The 15,649-nt window shown below is 56.1% G+C and overlaps 1 protein-coding gene across 6 annotated transcripts in view; it reads right to left on the reverse strand.

The window, feature by feature from the left end:
* The window catches only part of SPATA13 (spermatogenesis associated 13), a 119,569-nt gene that overhangs the window by 9,371 nt on the left and 94,549 nt on the right, over positions 1–15,649 (reverse strand). For all 6 annotated transcript variants that reach the window (XM_059995714.1, XM_059995712.2, XM_059995711.1 and 3 more), the window contains 5 exons: positions 7,730–7,866; positions 6,484–6,663; positions 6,019–6,204; positions 4,487–4,666; positions 2,625–2,857 (listed from right to left, as the gene is read on the reverse strand). In XM_059995714.1, coding sequence (XP_059851697.1) covers positions 2,625–2,857; positions 4,487–4,666; positions 6,019–6,204; positions 6,484–6,663; positions 7,730–7,866 — 916 coding nt within the window. The remainder of the gene's footprint in view (positions 1–2,624; positions 2,858–4,486; positions 4,667–6,018; positions 6,205–6,483; positions 6,664–7,729; positions 7,867–15,649) is intronic.

The following is a 15,649-nucleotide window of genomic DNA, read 5'->3' on the forward strand; positions in this document are numbered from 1 at the left end:
TCTGGGTCTCAGGTGGACTGGATTGCAGTCCTCCTGCACAGCCAGGAAAAAGCCTTGGGAGCAGACTCTGCTGTCTATGTACCAAACACCGTTCATCTGCACTCCTGGGAGGTCCCTGGGCATCCCCGCTACCCCATTCCCAGACAGACCAGACCCCACTGTCTTCAGACAGAAGCGGGGCAGAAAAGAAGAACAAAGTGACACACTTTGGCAGCGGGGCTGCCAAAATAATGGGAGCAAACACCCCCTCAGAAAGGGCTCCAGCAATGAAGAAAGTGTGCAAAATAATTGCACTTTTTTCCCACAAGTTTTTCTGTACAATTCCAGGAAAGAGGCAGAGTGTAATGGTTTTTAAAAATATTTTGTTTTGTTTTACTTCAGACAAGGAAATGGGCTTTTTGTCATTTCTTTTAAAATGATTTGTTTTGAAACAATCAGACTGTGCAGATGCCTCATAGTGAAAAATGCCCTTAAAGGAGAAAAGCTAAGTGTTGAAGGGCGATGAGCACACTCCTGGCATAGCTTCCCCGTCTTTCGAGATGTTCTGCTTCTTAATTTGCTTATTTATTTTCTCAGGTTCCTCATCACGATGACATTTTATTTTTTAAAAAATGTCTTCAAATTTGTGACTCGCTTGACTTTGCTATTTTCTTTCTGTCAAAGTTTTCTGATTTTTCCATCAGAAAAACATAACATAGCTCTTTCCTTTTATCTATTTCAATCAACTCCTTTCTCTTATTCCTTTCACCTTAATTCTTGAAACTAACATCATCATCTGGGTATGTTGTTTAGCGACCCAGCTCTTTCCTTCGACCTTCTGATCTAATTGCGAAAAGACCCCTGTCCCAGCCCCGTCTCTGCGCAGGAGTCCAGGCGCAGAGGACAGAAGAATGATTCGTCCCCCTCATCCTCCGGAGCAGGTGCTGCCGTGGAGAATCCCACTGCTCTCGGGGCAACAGTTAGATGTTGAAACCCAGAGCCATGCCGTGTGCTGCAGCGGATTCCCTCTGGGCACGGTTTCTCCCCGCTCCCTTTTCTCACTAGACCCCTTCAAGACTGTCCTTCCAAGGGCTGCAGGTGGAGTGAAAGCTTTGTGCCATGACACGGATGTCACGGATGAGGTCTGGTTCTCATCGAAAACAAAAAGCTTTGTCCTAAAACCTTGCTGGACGACGGCTGTGTCCCCACTGGCCTGCCAGTTGTGGGCTGCTGAGAACACAGCGAGGACCCCATGGCTGCCGGCGAAAGGGGCCCTGCGGTGGAGACCCTTCCCCACAACTCAGAGAGGGGGCAGGCCTGCTCCAACACATAATGGGTGACAGCTCACGTACAATCACAGCACGATCAGACGTTGTTCTGTGCATGCGGGGAAGTGATGAGTTGCTACTCGGTAAGCAGAGGTCAGTATTTTTGGGTCCCTCAGAAGAATTCACAAAGTAAGCCCCAAAGGGAGATGGAGCACTCAGGTAACCATGACGAGAAGCCCTATGCTCAGAGCCAGAGGGAACAGGGCGGATGGGATCAGGAGACAGAACAAGCACCGAGCTGGACCAGAAAGGGCTCAGAGCCCAACAGGATCTCAGGAGGATGCGCCCCCCAGTGGAGCCCACACACTACGCTGCACCCTTGAGACTCCCTGCTCTGTTTCAGAGTTCAAGTTTTTCTGTGTCCTCACCCCTCTGCGAAGGAACTCTTTGTTCCAGCATATAACACAGCCAGCCCTGCATACCTAGGGGTCCTGCATCCGTGATTCAGCCAACCGCAGATTGAAAATATTTGGGAAAAAGATTCCAGAAAGCTCCAAAGAGCAAAACTTGCCACAGGCCAGCAACGATTTACACAGCATTTACATTGTATTTATAACTATTTACATCGTATTAGATATCAGAAGTCACCTAGAGATGAGGTAAACCATCTGGGCAGCTGCGCACGGGTTATATGTGAACACTGCGCCGTTTTCTATAAGGGACTGGAGCATCCTCAGATTTTAGTGTCCAGGGGCCCTGAAGCCAGTCTCCTCGGATACCGAGGGCTGACTGTACTGCTCTGAGGGTGAGCTGGCCTGAAATATCTTAAGGATAAATAAGAGGAAAGAAAATATTTCTGAAACTGTATTCACACCAGTCTATTTTTTTAAATTGTTTTTATTCACTACTGAGTAGCTACAAGAGTATTTATAAAACACATGTCAATTATAATGACAGACAACACAATAAAAATCCCCCACCTGCTCATGACACAGTTTAAGAATGAATTCTTATTTCCTAATATCTCTAGAAATGGCTATTCGGGAGGCTCTTCAATGGCCCCATTTCAGTAGTTAACAACCTTAAACTTTCCAAACGACCTGGAAACGTCTTCCCGACAGCTGACTGAGAGCACCAGGAGGGCACCGCAGCCCTCCCCGCCCCCCGCCCCCCGCCCCCGCACCGTCACCGCTGCCCCGCGCCCCACTGCTCGCTGCCCCCCCCCGCCCCCCGCTGCACGCTGCTGCCCCCCTCCGGCCCCCGCACCGCTCCCCCGCCCCCCGCGTGCTGGCATCCAGGGGAAGCCCCTCCCCTGCCCCCGCCCCCAAGCCCCCTGCGGAAGCTTCACGTGACCCTGCGTCCTCTTCGGTGCCTCACCTGTGCTCCTGAGTGGTGTACTTGAGCAGCTCGGCCAGCTGCAGCGGGTACTTGCAGATCTTCTGCACCGGCGTCAGCAGGAAGCCGTCAATGGCGATGTCGATCATCTGCTGCAGCAAGCGGCAGGCCTCGAAGAAGTGTCGGTAGCGGCCCTGCTTCATCAGGCCCGCCAGCTCGGCGCAGGCGCCCGGGTGGTTGTTGCAGTACTCGGAGTAGATGGCGAAGCCTTCTTGCTGGGAAGGGGGGGCACAGCTCTGTCAGGACAGGGCGGCTCTGGACCCTGACGAGGATGGACAACACCCAGCGCCTCCCCCCCACCCCCGGGGAGGTTCCTGGACAGGGGGCCCCGTGGGAAGGGGCCACGTCCAGACCCTGGGGGTGGAACGAGAGGCTGCCGAGGACGCAGAGTCCCGGCCCACGCCAGGCCCCTTCCACAGACCCTGAAAGGGCGTGTCGGGCGCACAGGGCGCCCTGGGGAGCGGCGCCCTCTGTGTCACCCCGTGTCGCCTGATCCAGGAGAAGAGGGAGGTGCTGTCCCCGCGCCTGGCTGCCGCCTGTCCTTTCTCCTCTCCCGGGCAGGTGGGCGCAAAGCCCCATCTCCTGGTCACAGGTCTCCTTCCCACCCTGCCACCTGCCATCCACGAGGGGCCACCTCCCACCCTCCCCCCTCCTCCTCCAGGCTGCCCCACCCCCCGGGACTCCGAGGGGGCCCCTCCCAGCACCCTGAGGCTCCTCAGCCCCAAGGCCGCCGCCTTCACACAGGTCCACCTGCCCGCACCTGCGGTGTCTTCGGCCTGGGTCCTACCCCAGTTTATACCTGGCTGTCCTCTGGCTCACCACCTCTCCAGCCAAACCCCTCTTTCTGCATCCCTGATGCTGTCACCCTTGCCCAGGCCCACCTCCCTGTTACCCCAGAAGCAGTGACACCTCTGTCCCCAAGCTAGGCTCTCCTGTCCTCCACAGCAAGATCCGCGTGCCACTCTGCAGCCTCACCTTGGCTGACCTGGAAGCTTCTCTCCTACGACTTGTTCCCGTGAACCTCCTGCTCTGGCCAAACAGTTCTCCTACGAAGCCCCAAACAGGCCCAGAGCCACGGGCCCACCCCTGCAGCTGGAGACGGCCACCAGCAACAGCGCCTCCAGCCGTTTATAGACAGTCCACCCGAGGATCGGCCCCCATTCCACAGCCACTGTAACGCTGCTGGGCCCAGAGGAGCGAGTGCTACACTAGCCCGGTCGTTGGTGTTAGCACTACCGGTACTGCGCCCTGACCATTCTGGCTGGGGATGGAATCTTCTTCCTCTGAAATCTGTTGTATTAAAAAGTGACAGTCAGTCACCAGTGAGCGAGCTCAGGCCAGCATCAGGAGACTGTTCTGAGGCAGGTACAGGCTTGGGTCCCAGAGCCGCACGCCTCTGGCCTGAATCCACTTCTGCCAATTACTCATGTGTGACGCTGCGTCACTTACTCTCTGCTGAAGCCTGGCTTCTGCACCTGGAACATGGGGAAAATAATCATACCTGCGGCGCAGCAGCACAGGAGCTGGCATACAGCCCTGAACGCAGCGATTAACATACAATAGACACCCGGTACGTATTACTAGAAACTACCCCAAATACAACCCCTAAGTCGAAACTGCATAAAATTGAAAAGATTTTGAAATAATGGACTCGGGGCACTCAGATAAAGACCAACCATGTACAGCAGTCCCCTTAGCCTCCGTCCTGCAGGAAATTAATCTAGTGAACAAAGAAAGAAATGAAACAAAGTGGAGCAAAACAAAAAGGACCCCTGCGCTTCAGCGAGAAACATTTCAAAATGAGTTAGCCGGACGCTATCAGTAAGAAGTGGAGGGCGACGTACATGTTCAAGAAAGCAGGACCCTATTTCACTCAGGTGAGGTTCCTCTTGATTGTATTGTTTCTCAAGGTCTTTCAGGAACTTTCTTTGGAATTTGTAAATATCTTCAATGTTTCCAAAAATGGTGGCGAGCTGTGCGACCGTGAACATCGCCGTGTGCTTGCGACACTGTCGAATGTAGCCCTACAAAATAGGAAAGTGATGCTTGGTTTCAAATATTAGAGCCCCCAAATTGGTATTGTCACACTTTTTCTAAACTCTTAAGATAACCATTCTCTCATTCCTAAGTGCCTTTCACAGCCGAGAAGGCCTGTCCAATACAGACGCCATCGCTGGCTGAGCCGCTCAGGGAGCAACGCTCACCGTCACGGCCCAGAGCCAAGAACGGCTTAGCCGAGGGTTCCACCATCACCCAGTTTCTACAGAAAACAACACAGATCCGTAGATATCTAATCTGAGGCCTAATCGGAGCACCACTAATTCTCTACGCCCAATTGCCCTGGTTGTACGTGGCTTGGGTAGGATACGGGGGTAGGAAGGAAGGGCCACAAAAACGTGTAACAATTATCCCCAGATGGGCACCGCGTAATTACACAGACTGAACTGACTATACGGTAAAACACAGACCACTGACTCTTGGGGATGAATTTTAACAGGCTATAGGCCAGCAGGTCTGGTTTACGTCTGGGCTTCCTCATCCGTAATGGGGGCGCGTGGGACCTGCCCGTGAGTGTCATGGGGTCGAGTTAAGCCGGTGAAGGGCACGGTCGTGCTCAACAGGTATCAGCAGTGACTGTTTCCCTAAAATGCCACTTCAGAGGAACTCCCTCGACCGCAGGTTCACACGGAACAAGACGGCTGCCACAAATACGCCCAACGCCGGGGGGTCCTCATCTGGGGGTCAGTCCAACCACACAGCGGGGCGGGGGCGGGGGGAGCGCGGCACGCACTTGGCCTGCCTCCTGCTGGACCCTCGCAGCTGAACGGAAGGCGCAGGCATCAGCACTCACGGCCAGGACGCCGGGGTGACCCGCGGGGCGCATGACGGTCTAGGGAAACGCTCTACAGAATCCACGGAATTGAAAAACACCACAGGGGAGAGACCTGACTGCTGAGTGGGACCCCAGACCCCGCAGGACAGAGCCCGGGATGGCGCCAGACGCCCACGTCTGCATGACCCGGGGTCTCGCCGTGCGCCAGAGATGAGAGGCAGTGGTTGGTGGACGGTGACAAACCTTCGGTTCTTTGCAAAGTCAGCTGGGTCTCACTTACAGGTGCCGCCTCCCCTGAATGTCACTCCCTCTGAATACCCGTGGCAGCTAAGTCCCGCAAGGAGGTCGCCGCATCTCACCCTGAAGACGGCCGGCCGCTCACGCTGCCCGGGGTGGACCAGCATCTGGTGAGCGAGCGGCCCGTACAGGGACCACAGGCGGGGGTGGCGACGGGGCTCCAGGAACACGCGTGCGCAGAGGGTCTGGCTGGCGCGGAGCGGCCACACGGCACGGCACGCGGTGCCACGAGGCCCCCAAGCTCACCTCGCAGATGTCCCGGAGGTGCTTGATGTACACCCGCTCGGTGTCCATGATCTCCTGGATGACGTTGGTCCGCATCTGCTGCTTGCTCTCGGGGTGCTTGTGGCGGCCCCGGCCCGCGTCCTCCGCCGGCTCCTCGCCCGGGGTGCCGCTGGAGCCCTCCGCCAGCTCCTCCTGGTTGACCCGCAGCTGCGGTCACACGCAGGGCACAGGTCAGTGGGGCGGCACCCGGCCCGCCCCCGGTTTCCACTCCCTGGGGACGGTGAGGAGGGTAGCGGGGGGCGGGGCGCGCCGGGCACGCACGGGCCGAGCTGAGCATCGCAAACGCAGCGGCGGCGCCAGACGCCCCGCTGACCCCGGTGGGAATTCTCCCTTCCCACACCCCAGCCTCTAGGAAGTCTGGTTCAAAGGATGACGAGGGGACAGTGGCTCTTGCCCCTGAGCCCCCAGAGGCAGGAAGACACTCACTCGGACGAAGCTGGCGGGGAACCAGGCCTCCCTGTCTGCGCTGCGGCCCCACCACCAGTCCTTGTGGGAGGCTTCCAGGACCTGGATGACGTCCCCGGCCTTGAAGCCCAGCTCCTGCTCGTCCATCGTCACGTGGTCCCACAGGGCCTCGGCGCAGACCACGCTGCCATCGCTGATCAGCTGGAATGCAGAGGCGGGCGCTCAGCGCGGAGCGCGGGGACCCTGAGCTCTCCCGGCCCCCGAGTGTTCACGCCGATGGCGCTCAGCCGATGCTCAGCGTGTGACGTCACACGACAGGGATGGGGAGAAGTACCGGGCGGGCACCCCTCCTGTGCTCTTAAAGGAACCCCCAAGTCCACTCATCTGGGCATCAGTCATCCAGCAAGTGTGACTATCTGGACGCTTCGCCCTGGAAAGGGCTTCTGAGCAGCCAGACTAGACGTCCTGGAGCCGAGCCGTCAAAGGTCAGCACACCCTTTCCTGCAAGCCCCTCATGGCGTCACCCAGAACCTGCTCTCCGTTCCTTCCTCACAACCTTAGCAGACTCTGCATCTCACTGTGTCGTTTACTGCAATTAAAGAGAACACAGCATGACGTCTAAATGTTCAGCAGGTAATTTAAGCTCATCTGTAAGCGGCCTGTAGGGGCTGAGGGCCGTGCAACCACTCAGCTCCAGGGATGTCATGGGGACACCGTGGATCCTATAGCAACAACTAGTGATGTTGCCAGAGAAGTTACACTCCACGTGCTCTGTTCATGAGCTCCAAAGGCCAGAGGCGCCTTCTGGAAAGACTTCTGTAAAAAGGCCTAAAGATGCAGAGGGGCGGGGAGAAGCCCAGATCCGTGGTGAGAAACACGTGGTTAAGTTCAGCTCTGCCGTCTGCTAGCAAGTCGTTCGGCCTTAGTCTCAGAGTGTTTGCTAAAATGTGGACGGTAACTAACGTTCCCCTCCTAGATTTATTATAACAAATGTAGGGAAGGTATATCCTGAACTGAGAAGCCTTCTCCACGCATAAGGATGGCTGCTCTGACCGGGAGGGATGTCTTTAGTTAGTTACCTGCAACACTTAATCACATAAATCAACCTTGAAAATGCAAGAAAACCATACTGGCTTTCTAACCAGAATTCTAGGTTTTAGCATATGTTCACTAAGAAATAATCAGAGAGCAAAGTATGAGTGGGTTCCGGGCCCTGAAAACCGGGCCTCCTGCACTGGCTGCTGCCGTGTGGAATTAAGCCCAGTACCTCGTTGATGGCCAGCTGCTCCCCGCCCGGCTGCAGGTACCGGGGGTTGGCCCGACAGAGGTCTTCATAGCTGTAGTCCTCCTCGCTGCCATTGTCATCCGCTAGGGCAGATGACTCCGCACCGCCATCAGAAGAAACTGAGTGAGAGAGAGAGAGAGAGACGGTGCAGTTTAAAGGACACAGCTAATGTCAAAAATATAACCACAAAACCTGTGACCTCTGAGAACGTGCCCTCAGGGGAAAGTAATCATTTGTATCTAACCCAGAATAAGAGACCATTAGAAAATGTCTACTGATCTAGTAATCCACAGGTAGCAGCTGAGGCTAAGCAGAGCCGGGGTTGAGTGCCCTGTCGGTGAGAAAGGGGACACTTCAGAGACTACCGCCAACGGCGACGCACAGGGCTATTTCGCGAGTCAGGATACTGAGTGAACGATGTGTGATTCAGTTGGAAATCTGTGCTCCACAGTGGATATACAAGATACAGATAATGTTTCTAACTCATGTGTCCATAAGCTTGAGGAGGAAACGAAAGTGGAAAATATTGATACAATCCTTCTTTTAAAGAGTGCCCTGCTTCCGTCGTTTCCCCGCAAGGCACAGCGAGGTGCTGCTAAGCTCAGAAGGTGCTGACGGTTCCGTGAGTGAAGCCGTGCACCATGCTTCCCAGCTGTCACAGAGCGAAGCGCCTGGACCCACAGGGTCAGAACGAGCAGTTACCTGGCACCTTTACCAGAATGAGACAGCCCTTGTGAGGAGGGGTGTGGCATTCTGGACGCACCACCTGGCACTCAGATCTCCTGCTGCGACAGCAGGCCCCTCACCAAGGCTCGTCTGTCATTGAACGTCCGCTGGGAGGCGGCCAAGGCCCCCGGCACAGGCACCTGGCTCTCGCCTGAGGACGCAGTGTGGCTGGCCTTGGCCACGAGAACATCTGACAAAGGGTGGGACCGGAAGGCAAGCCTAAGGGTTAGAGCACGCACCGGGGCTGCTCTCGCAGGGCCTGAGCAAGGGAGTGGCAGGTGTGAACAGAGGCCCCCTGGTACCGCAGAAAGACACCAGGCGTTCCAGTGACGGAGGCCCAGGCTGACCTGTAGCCCCGCCCCTTCCGGGCGGGGACCGGAACCAGGCAACTCGGCCTCTCCCAGCTCCACACGCTTCCGCTGTAAACGGTAGTTTCTTTCTTTTTGGAGAATCAGGTAGGATGATGTGTGTCACGTTCCCAGCATCCTTGGTCCGTGGCTGGGACTCGCTCAAAGGAGCCACCATGGTGATGGCAGCGAGCGCGGTCGTGGCTGGGCTGAAGGAGCGCGCCTTGGCCTCAGCACGCGGCGGGCGGGCCGGATGCTGGGCCCAGGAGACCCCGGGTTAGGCGGGCCAGCTGCATCGGGAGGGCTCACCGTGCCGCAACACGGAACCAGCCGCCGGAAGCGCAGTGCGAGGACCCGCACGTCCAGCTGATGTGGCAGCAACAAAGAGGGGGAAATCAACGATGATTCGGAAACTCCCGAATTACTGGGAGAACTTTCCAGAAAGGGAGTCTGGGGAGGAGCCGGTGGGGCAGGAGGGTGAAGGCCGAGCTGGATGCTAGTGGGATAGCTCCGTGCGCCCTGCTTCCTTCAAGGACCTGAGAGTCGGGATTTCTAGTAACTTTACCCTCGGGGGACGGGTCTACTTTCTAAACTGAGGAATCTGTTTTTAAAAATGAGATATTTTCTTTCATTTTAAATTTGTGTTTCATTTTATTTTTTAAAGTGAGATATTTCCTAGTCTTTATTTTGTACTGAGTCTTCAACATCTGATGTGCATCTTACATTCCCCATCCCCTCTGGACGAGCCACGTTCGGGTGCCCTGCAGACACCTGTCCGTCCCAGGACCGGGCTCCCAGCTCTGCACACCAGGCCCCCAGGGCTCTCCTCCTGCCCTCACTCCGGCCCTGCCACTCGCTCGACGCACACCTCCCATGGGTGTGTGTGTGTGTCCGTGTCCATCCTCAGGCCCCGTGCGGCCACTCCTGCCCTGCGCTGTGGTCACAGCGCTCTCAGGCAGAGGACACGAGGTCACCTGACTCTTGCTGGCTTGCGTCTGGGGGGTGGGGAGAAAGCCCAGAGGAAGCAAACGCACTTGCGGTAAAGGCACGAGCCTTTCTCATCAGGCTAGCAGGGAGGTAACGGTAAGGCTGCAACCCTCCTCTAATCGGGGCAGCTGACCCAGCACTGCGCCCACTAGCACGGTGAGTAACAGCGGGCCTGGTCTGTCGGGGCCCAGAGCACCGAAGGCCGCGATGAGCCCCGAGCATCCCTCCTCCCGTCTCAGCGGGACTGCTGCGCCAGGAAAGTCAAACACCTGGGCCCCTCCCCACAGTGGAGTCAGAAACCACGCTGTCCCTAGAGACCCTCCGAACTGCGTTTCCCAGGAGAATTCTTTACCACCTCGTCTGGAGTTGCTACGAAAATCAGTAAAGGGGAAAAAAGCCAGGTGATAACGTGCAAACCCAGAGTTCACAGGAGTTTAATGAAAAAAGGATTCTGTCAAAAAAAGGCTGAACCTTTACGGGAGGCAGAGGGTAGAGTTATCTGGAAACAGACGTGAACCTCACATGCTGGACGGGTGACCGCATCACAAACGCCTGGAAAAGAGCTCTGGCTGAGGGGCCTCACGAGAGCGTTTGGGTCCCTCGGGTCAGCATGTCCTGAGCCACGGAAACGAGGTGGTCCCTGTGCTGTCAGCCCGTTCGGTGGGGTAGGTCGGGGGGCCTGGGCGGGAGAGACGCCGTGTGTCCGGGGACCAGCAAAGGAATCGGAGCAAAAGCACCTGGCAAATGTCCTAGCTTGACCAACTTTCCAGCCAAATGAGCTGGAGCCAGCCTCTGGGCCTCTTCCACCCCACGTGCTCATCTGTACAATGGGCACAAGTCCACACGTCCCATCTGTTCAGAGGTCACTCTTCTGCCTCACGTCCCACCTCTGACGCGTCTGCAAATCCGGACCCTCCGCTCAGCACGTGTCCAGAACCTGCCGCTCCCCATGGCTCCCCACAGCTCCCCACGGAGCTGCGGTGGCCTCGGCCACCTCAAGCTGGGTCACTGCAGAAGCCCCTCTGCACCCCCGCCCCGCCCCCTCCACGAGTCTCACCAAAGCGGCCAGAGTGATGGTGCTAAACGCCCCAGACATCGGACCACTCAGGCCCCTGCCCCAAGCCACCCACGGGGGACAAAGCCCAGGTCCTTGAAGACCCCCCCAAAGCACACACCGTATCTCCCCCCCACATACATTCAGCTCTGACCCTGACGGCTGCCCGCTTCCTGAACCTGGCTCCCCTCCTCAGGGCCTGCTGTCCCCTCCCCCAAGGGCTTCCCCGACATCCCACCGAAAACCGCCCAGTCTTCTCTCCCAGTTTATTTTCCCCACAGCATTTATCACCACCTAAGATACTTTGCTTGTCATCTGTCTCCCCCACTAAAAGGTAAGCTCCCTAAAGCCTGCTTTGTTCTCCACTGTACTCCTGGTACCCGGACCACTGCCTGGCACACAGGTGCTTGGTTAATACTTGCTGGAGGCCTGACGGACAGATGGAAACACAGCACATGGGCAAGAGCGGGGCGGGGCTTCGGGGCCAGACAGACTGCTTTCAAACAATGGTGCAGCACGATGGGTTTTGTTTAAGTGGGGGTCCTTGGTCACCCCTTTCTGTTTTTTCACCTGCAAACGTGGATGATAATACCCTTCTCAACGGGTCATTTGTCAGTTCTCAACCAATAATTGTTATTCTTAGTTTGCTGGGAACCTCAAGTGAAATGACATACACAAGAGCACCCTGTCAACTGAAAGGCAACGCAAAGTGCAAGGCCAGCTCAGCGGGCGTCTGCAGTGTGCCAGGTGCGGCTGAGGGCGGATGCCATCAGCTTTCCCACCTTACAGATGAGTAACTGAGGCCCCAACACCACACGGCTGGGGCAGCAGCAGGGCCCCAAGCCCAGGGCGTCTGCATCCCGCCCACTGGGGGCCGGCCCTCCCAGGGCTGCCTTTGCTATCAGTGTCAGAAATCACGCAGTGCCCACATCCTAGCACTTCCGCGTCGCTCAGGGTCCTCTGCTCGCCGTTTCCTGCCCCCACTCCCAGCGCATCTGACTGACCTCATCCTCTCCCGTTCAGGGCGTTAACTGCTTTCATGGTCTTAAAGTCCTTTCTAAGCTGATGTCTCCCTGTGTTTCTGTCCCATGATGTACAGGCATTTTATGGAGTTGGATTTTTCCAGCGCCTGCACGGGGGGGATTAGGTGGTACATTTCGAGGCTCTATCTGCAAGGGGCACGGTCCCGTCACGCCCACACTTGCCGCCTTTACATGTGTGTTTCCCTTCTGAGGCCGGAACTCCCTTGAGAGAAGAGACGGGGTCTATTTTTGTACCCCCAGCACCCAGTGTCATGCCTGGCATGTAGAAGGCATGCAGTTAAGTGGACTGCAAATTGCTGATGAAGTTTACCTCTTCATCTGGGGGCACGAGGGCTGGGGGGAGGCAAGGTACTCACCTGGGTCTCCCTCTTTCCAGCCTCCATCCCGCCCCGGGCCACCCCCATGCTGCCCCAAGGCCAACTTCGGAAAACATGGTTCCACCGTGTGTGCAAGAAACCACACAGCAGGGATCTGCTGCGTCATCACAAATTCTTCCGCAGGATGCCATCAACCCCGGCCCCACCAGTTAAACAGTCCCCTGTCCCACCCAGAGCCCACCCCGCTGGGCAGACCTCCTCCCCGCGGCTGCCCTCCCCCACCCCACCCAGCAGCCCCCGGCTCGACAGCATCTCCTCACCAAGGAGCGTGTGTGTCACATAAAACCTTCCACTGCAGACGAAGGTTCACACGGTGCCTTTCTCGGAGATTAAGTTTCATTCTTTTTTCTTTTTTCGCGGTGACTTTTTATTTAGGGGTGTTTTGCATGATGTAGACTCATGTAGGTTCAGCAGCGGTAAGTACATTCACATCGTTGTGCAACCACGTCCAGAACTTTTCCACCTTGCGAAGCTGAAACTCTGTCCCCATTAGAGACGAATCCTTTCTCCTCTCCCCCAGCCCCGTTCCTCAGCAACTAGCTTTCTGCCTTCTGGTCCTGTGATCTGAACGCTTTACCCGTCATGTGAGTGGAATCACACGGCATTTGCCCTCCTGTGGCTGGCTTATTCCATTGAGCACAGTGTCCTCGAAGTTCATCCATGGAGTTACCTGTATCCAATTTCCTTCCTTTTTAAGGTGGGATAACATGCCACTGCACCTAATACCATCCGTCTGTCCAGGTGCATTTGGGTGGCTTCTGCCTCTTGAACGTGGCCCTGCAAATACCTCCTCGAGATCCTGCTGGAAATTCTTCTGGATGTGTATCCAGAGGTGGGATGGCTGGTCGTGGAGAAATTCGATTTCAGCTTTTCTGAGGAACCTTCACACCTTTCTCCACGGTGGCCGCACTATTCTACACTCTCACCAATGGCACGTGGGGTTCCAGCGTCTCCAGACCCTTCCCAGCTGTACTATTTCTTCTGTTGAATAAGTAGGTGTGGAAAAGCCGTGTTTGAAAAGCATCTTGTAAACGTTGAGCAAAGTCTGTTGCAAATTGAAATGAAAACCTTGAACTCCTAGACAGAGGATCCCGAGAGCAGACGTGGTGCTCGTCCACCACGCCTGTCAAAGCCGCCACCACGCCCGGCGGGAACATCCTTCTGGTCTAAAGGCTCTGCGTGCTGATGACAGCACCCACCTCTGCAGGGACAGTTCTGGGACCACAGAGTAAATGTGCGTAAACATTCTACGTTTCTGTAACATGAATTTATCCCGTGCTTGTCTAATCTTCATGGTCAACATCCCCTGTAAAGGGGATGTCGTCCCGGGTCTCGAGGGGATGCACTGGCTGGACCACTGCCCCCTTCACCCGCCGGTCCCTTCACACAGTCGTACCTTCAGATTCAGCCCCTGAATCCTCGTTTCCCCCAAATCTCTACACACTTCCTGAATGAACCGATCTGAGGAAACCCCGTCCACATTTCCAGCCCTGGCCTGACGCAGCTTCAGAAACATTCAGGAGAGAACCCTGTAGCCATAGAGGACGTGCCATTGTACAGTCAGGACGGCTGCAGACAGTGGAGACGATGGGAGTCTTTTTTTTTTTTCAATTTGATTTTTTTTTTTTTGGCCACGCTGCAAGGCTTGCAGGATATTTTTTTTAAAATACATTTATTTATTTATTTTATTTTTGGCTGCGTTGGGTCTTCGTTGCTGCGCACGAGCTTCCTCTAGTTGCGGCGAGCAGGGGCTACTCTTCATTACAGTGTGCGGGCTTCTCATTGTAGTGGTTTCTCTTGTTGTGGAGCACGGGCTCTAGGTGCGCGGGCTTCAGTAGTTGTGGCACGTGGGCTCAGTCGTTGTGGCTCGCGGGCTCTGGAGCGCAGGTTCAGTAGTTGTGGCGCACGGGCTTAGTTGCTCCGTGGCATGTGGGGTCTTCCCAGACTAGGGCTCAAAACCATGTCCTCTGCATTGGCAGGCGGATTCTTAACCACAGCGCCACCAGTGAAGTCTGACAATGGGAGTCTTATAAAAAAGGCCAACGATGAACAGTGTCCGCACTCCTTGGGGAGGGTGACATTCCTCTGTCTGAACCTGGATTTCACGTCTGTGAGGGGACAAAACCTGACAACTGATCCTCAAGGTGAGTTTTTAGGACAGGACACATCGCACGTCAGCAACAACGGAAAACTTTATCCTATAACACACGCCGGAGGTTAAGGCCTTCTTACAGGATCCTGAGTCCCACTTGCGGCAAACAGGTCCCCAGCCCGTGTCCCGGCAGGAATTTTTCTCAGGACACACATCAGATCTCTCCTGTTTGGCTTAATTTCGCACGTTTAAGGACTTTTGATCAGAGGGATGGAATTTCAAAAGCACAAGACCTTGCTGGGACCCCAGCCAGGCCCCTCTTTGCAGCTGGGGAAAACTGTCCCCTTACCTGTCACACGGGGTCGGGGAGGGCAGGGGACAGATCAGGGGAAGGTAAGAGCTAACATGGCGGGTGTCATAACTGGGCACCTGCCGTGCAGGCCACATGGGTGTGGACACCTGACCGGCACAACATTCTCCAGGGGTGTCCCACTAAACAAGGGTCACTTCAGGGAAGTTCCCGTACTTAGAATAATCCGTTAAAAATACGGACGTTAGGAAACCTGCTGATCACTCAGGCTTCCTCAGGTTGGAGATAAACCGTTCTCACGGGCCATCCTAAGAGCAGAAATGGCAAAACCAGGCGGGCGGGTGGGCGGTCTGCGCTCAGAGCCCAGGGCGGCCTTCACGGGGAGCTGCTGCAGCCGTGTCTGGACCACCGGCCAGGTCCCTGCACCCGGCACGGCTCCCGGGCCCCAAGATGCAACAGGGGGCATGAACCCGGCCACAGGGGGCCTTGGATGTCGGAACACACCCCCGACTCCAGGGCCACTCCTCTAGGGTGGATGGCATCCCATCACAGGGGTTTGCTGAGAACCTCTTTCCAAAGCTCCCCAAGCGATTCTGACGCCTGGCTACATTTGGAAACCACAGGCACTCAGGCTAAGCTTCCTTAACCTCACGTGCAGGGCTCTGCCCTGGGATGTGCGCTGTGTGGCCCGTCTACACAGCGACATAGGCTGGAGAACACTGGATTCTGACTCGTTGCTTGAACACCTCCGCTGTAGCCACTTTGTTAGCGTTCCCTGCGCTCTACAAAAAGGACGCGATCCTTTGGTCCACACTGACCTGCCCACCTGGAGCGATGTCCCCACCCAAAGAGCCCATCAAATGCCCCCTTCTCCTTCGGGGCGGCCGAGCTCTCACGCACCGGTGGTGGGTTATGATTTTCCACTCTCCTGCCTGCGCTCCCTGCCCCTGTGCAGTAACGGTGTCC

This window comes from Delphinus delphis, chromosome 18 (genome assembly GCF_949987515.2).
Source record: "Delphinus delphis chromosome 18, mDelDel1.2, whole genome shotgun sequence".
Lineage (NCBI taxonomy): Eukaryota > Metazoa > Chordata > Mammalia > Artiodactyla > Delphinidae > Delphinus > Delphinus delphis.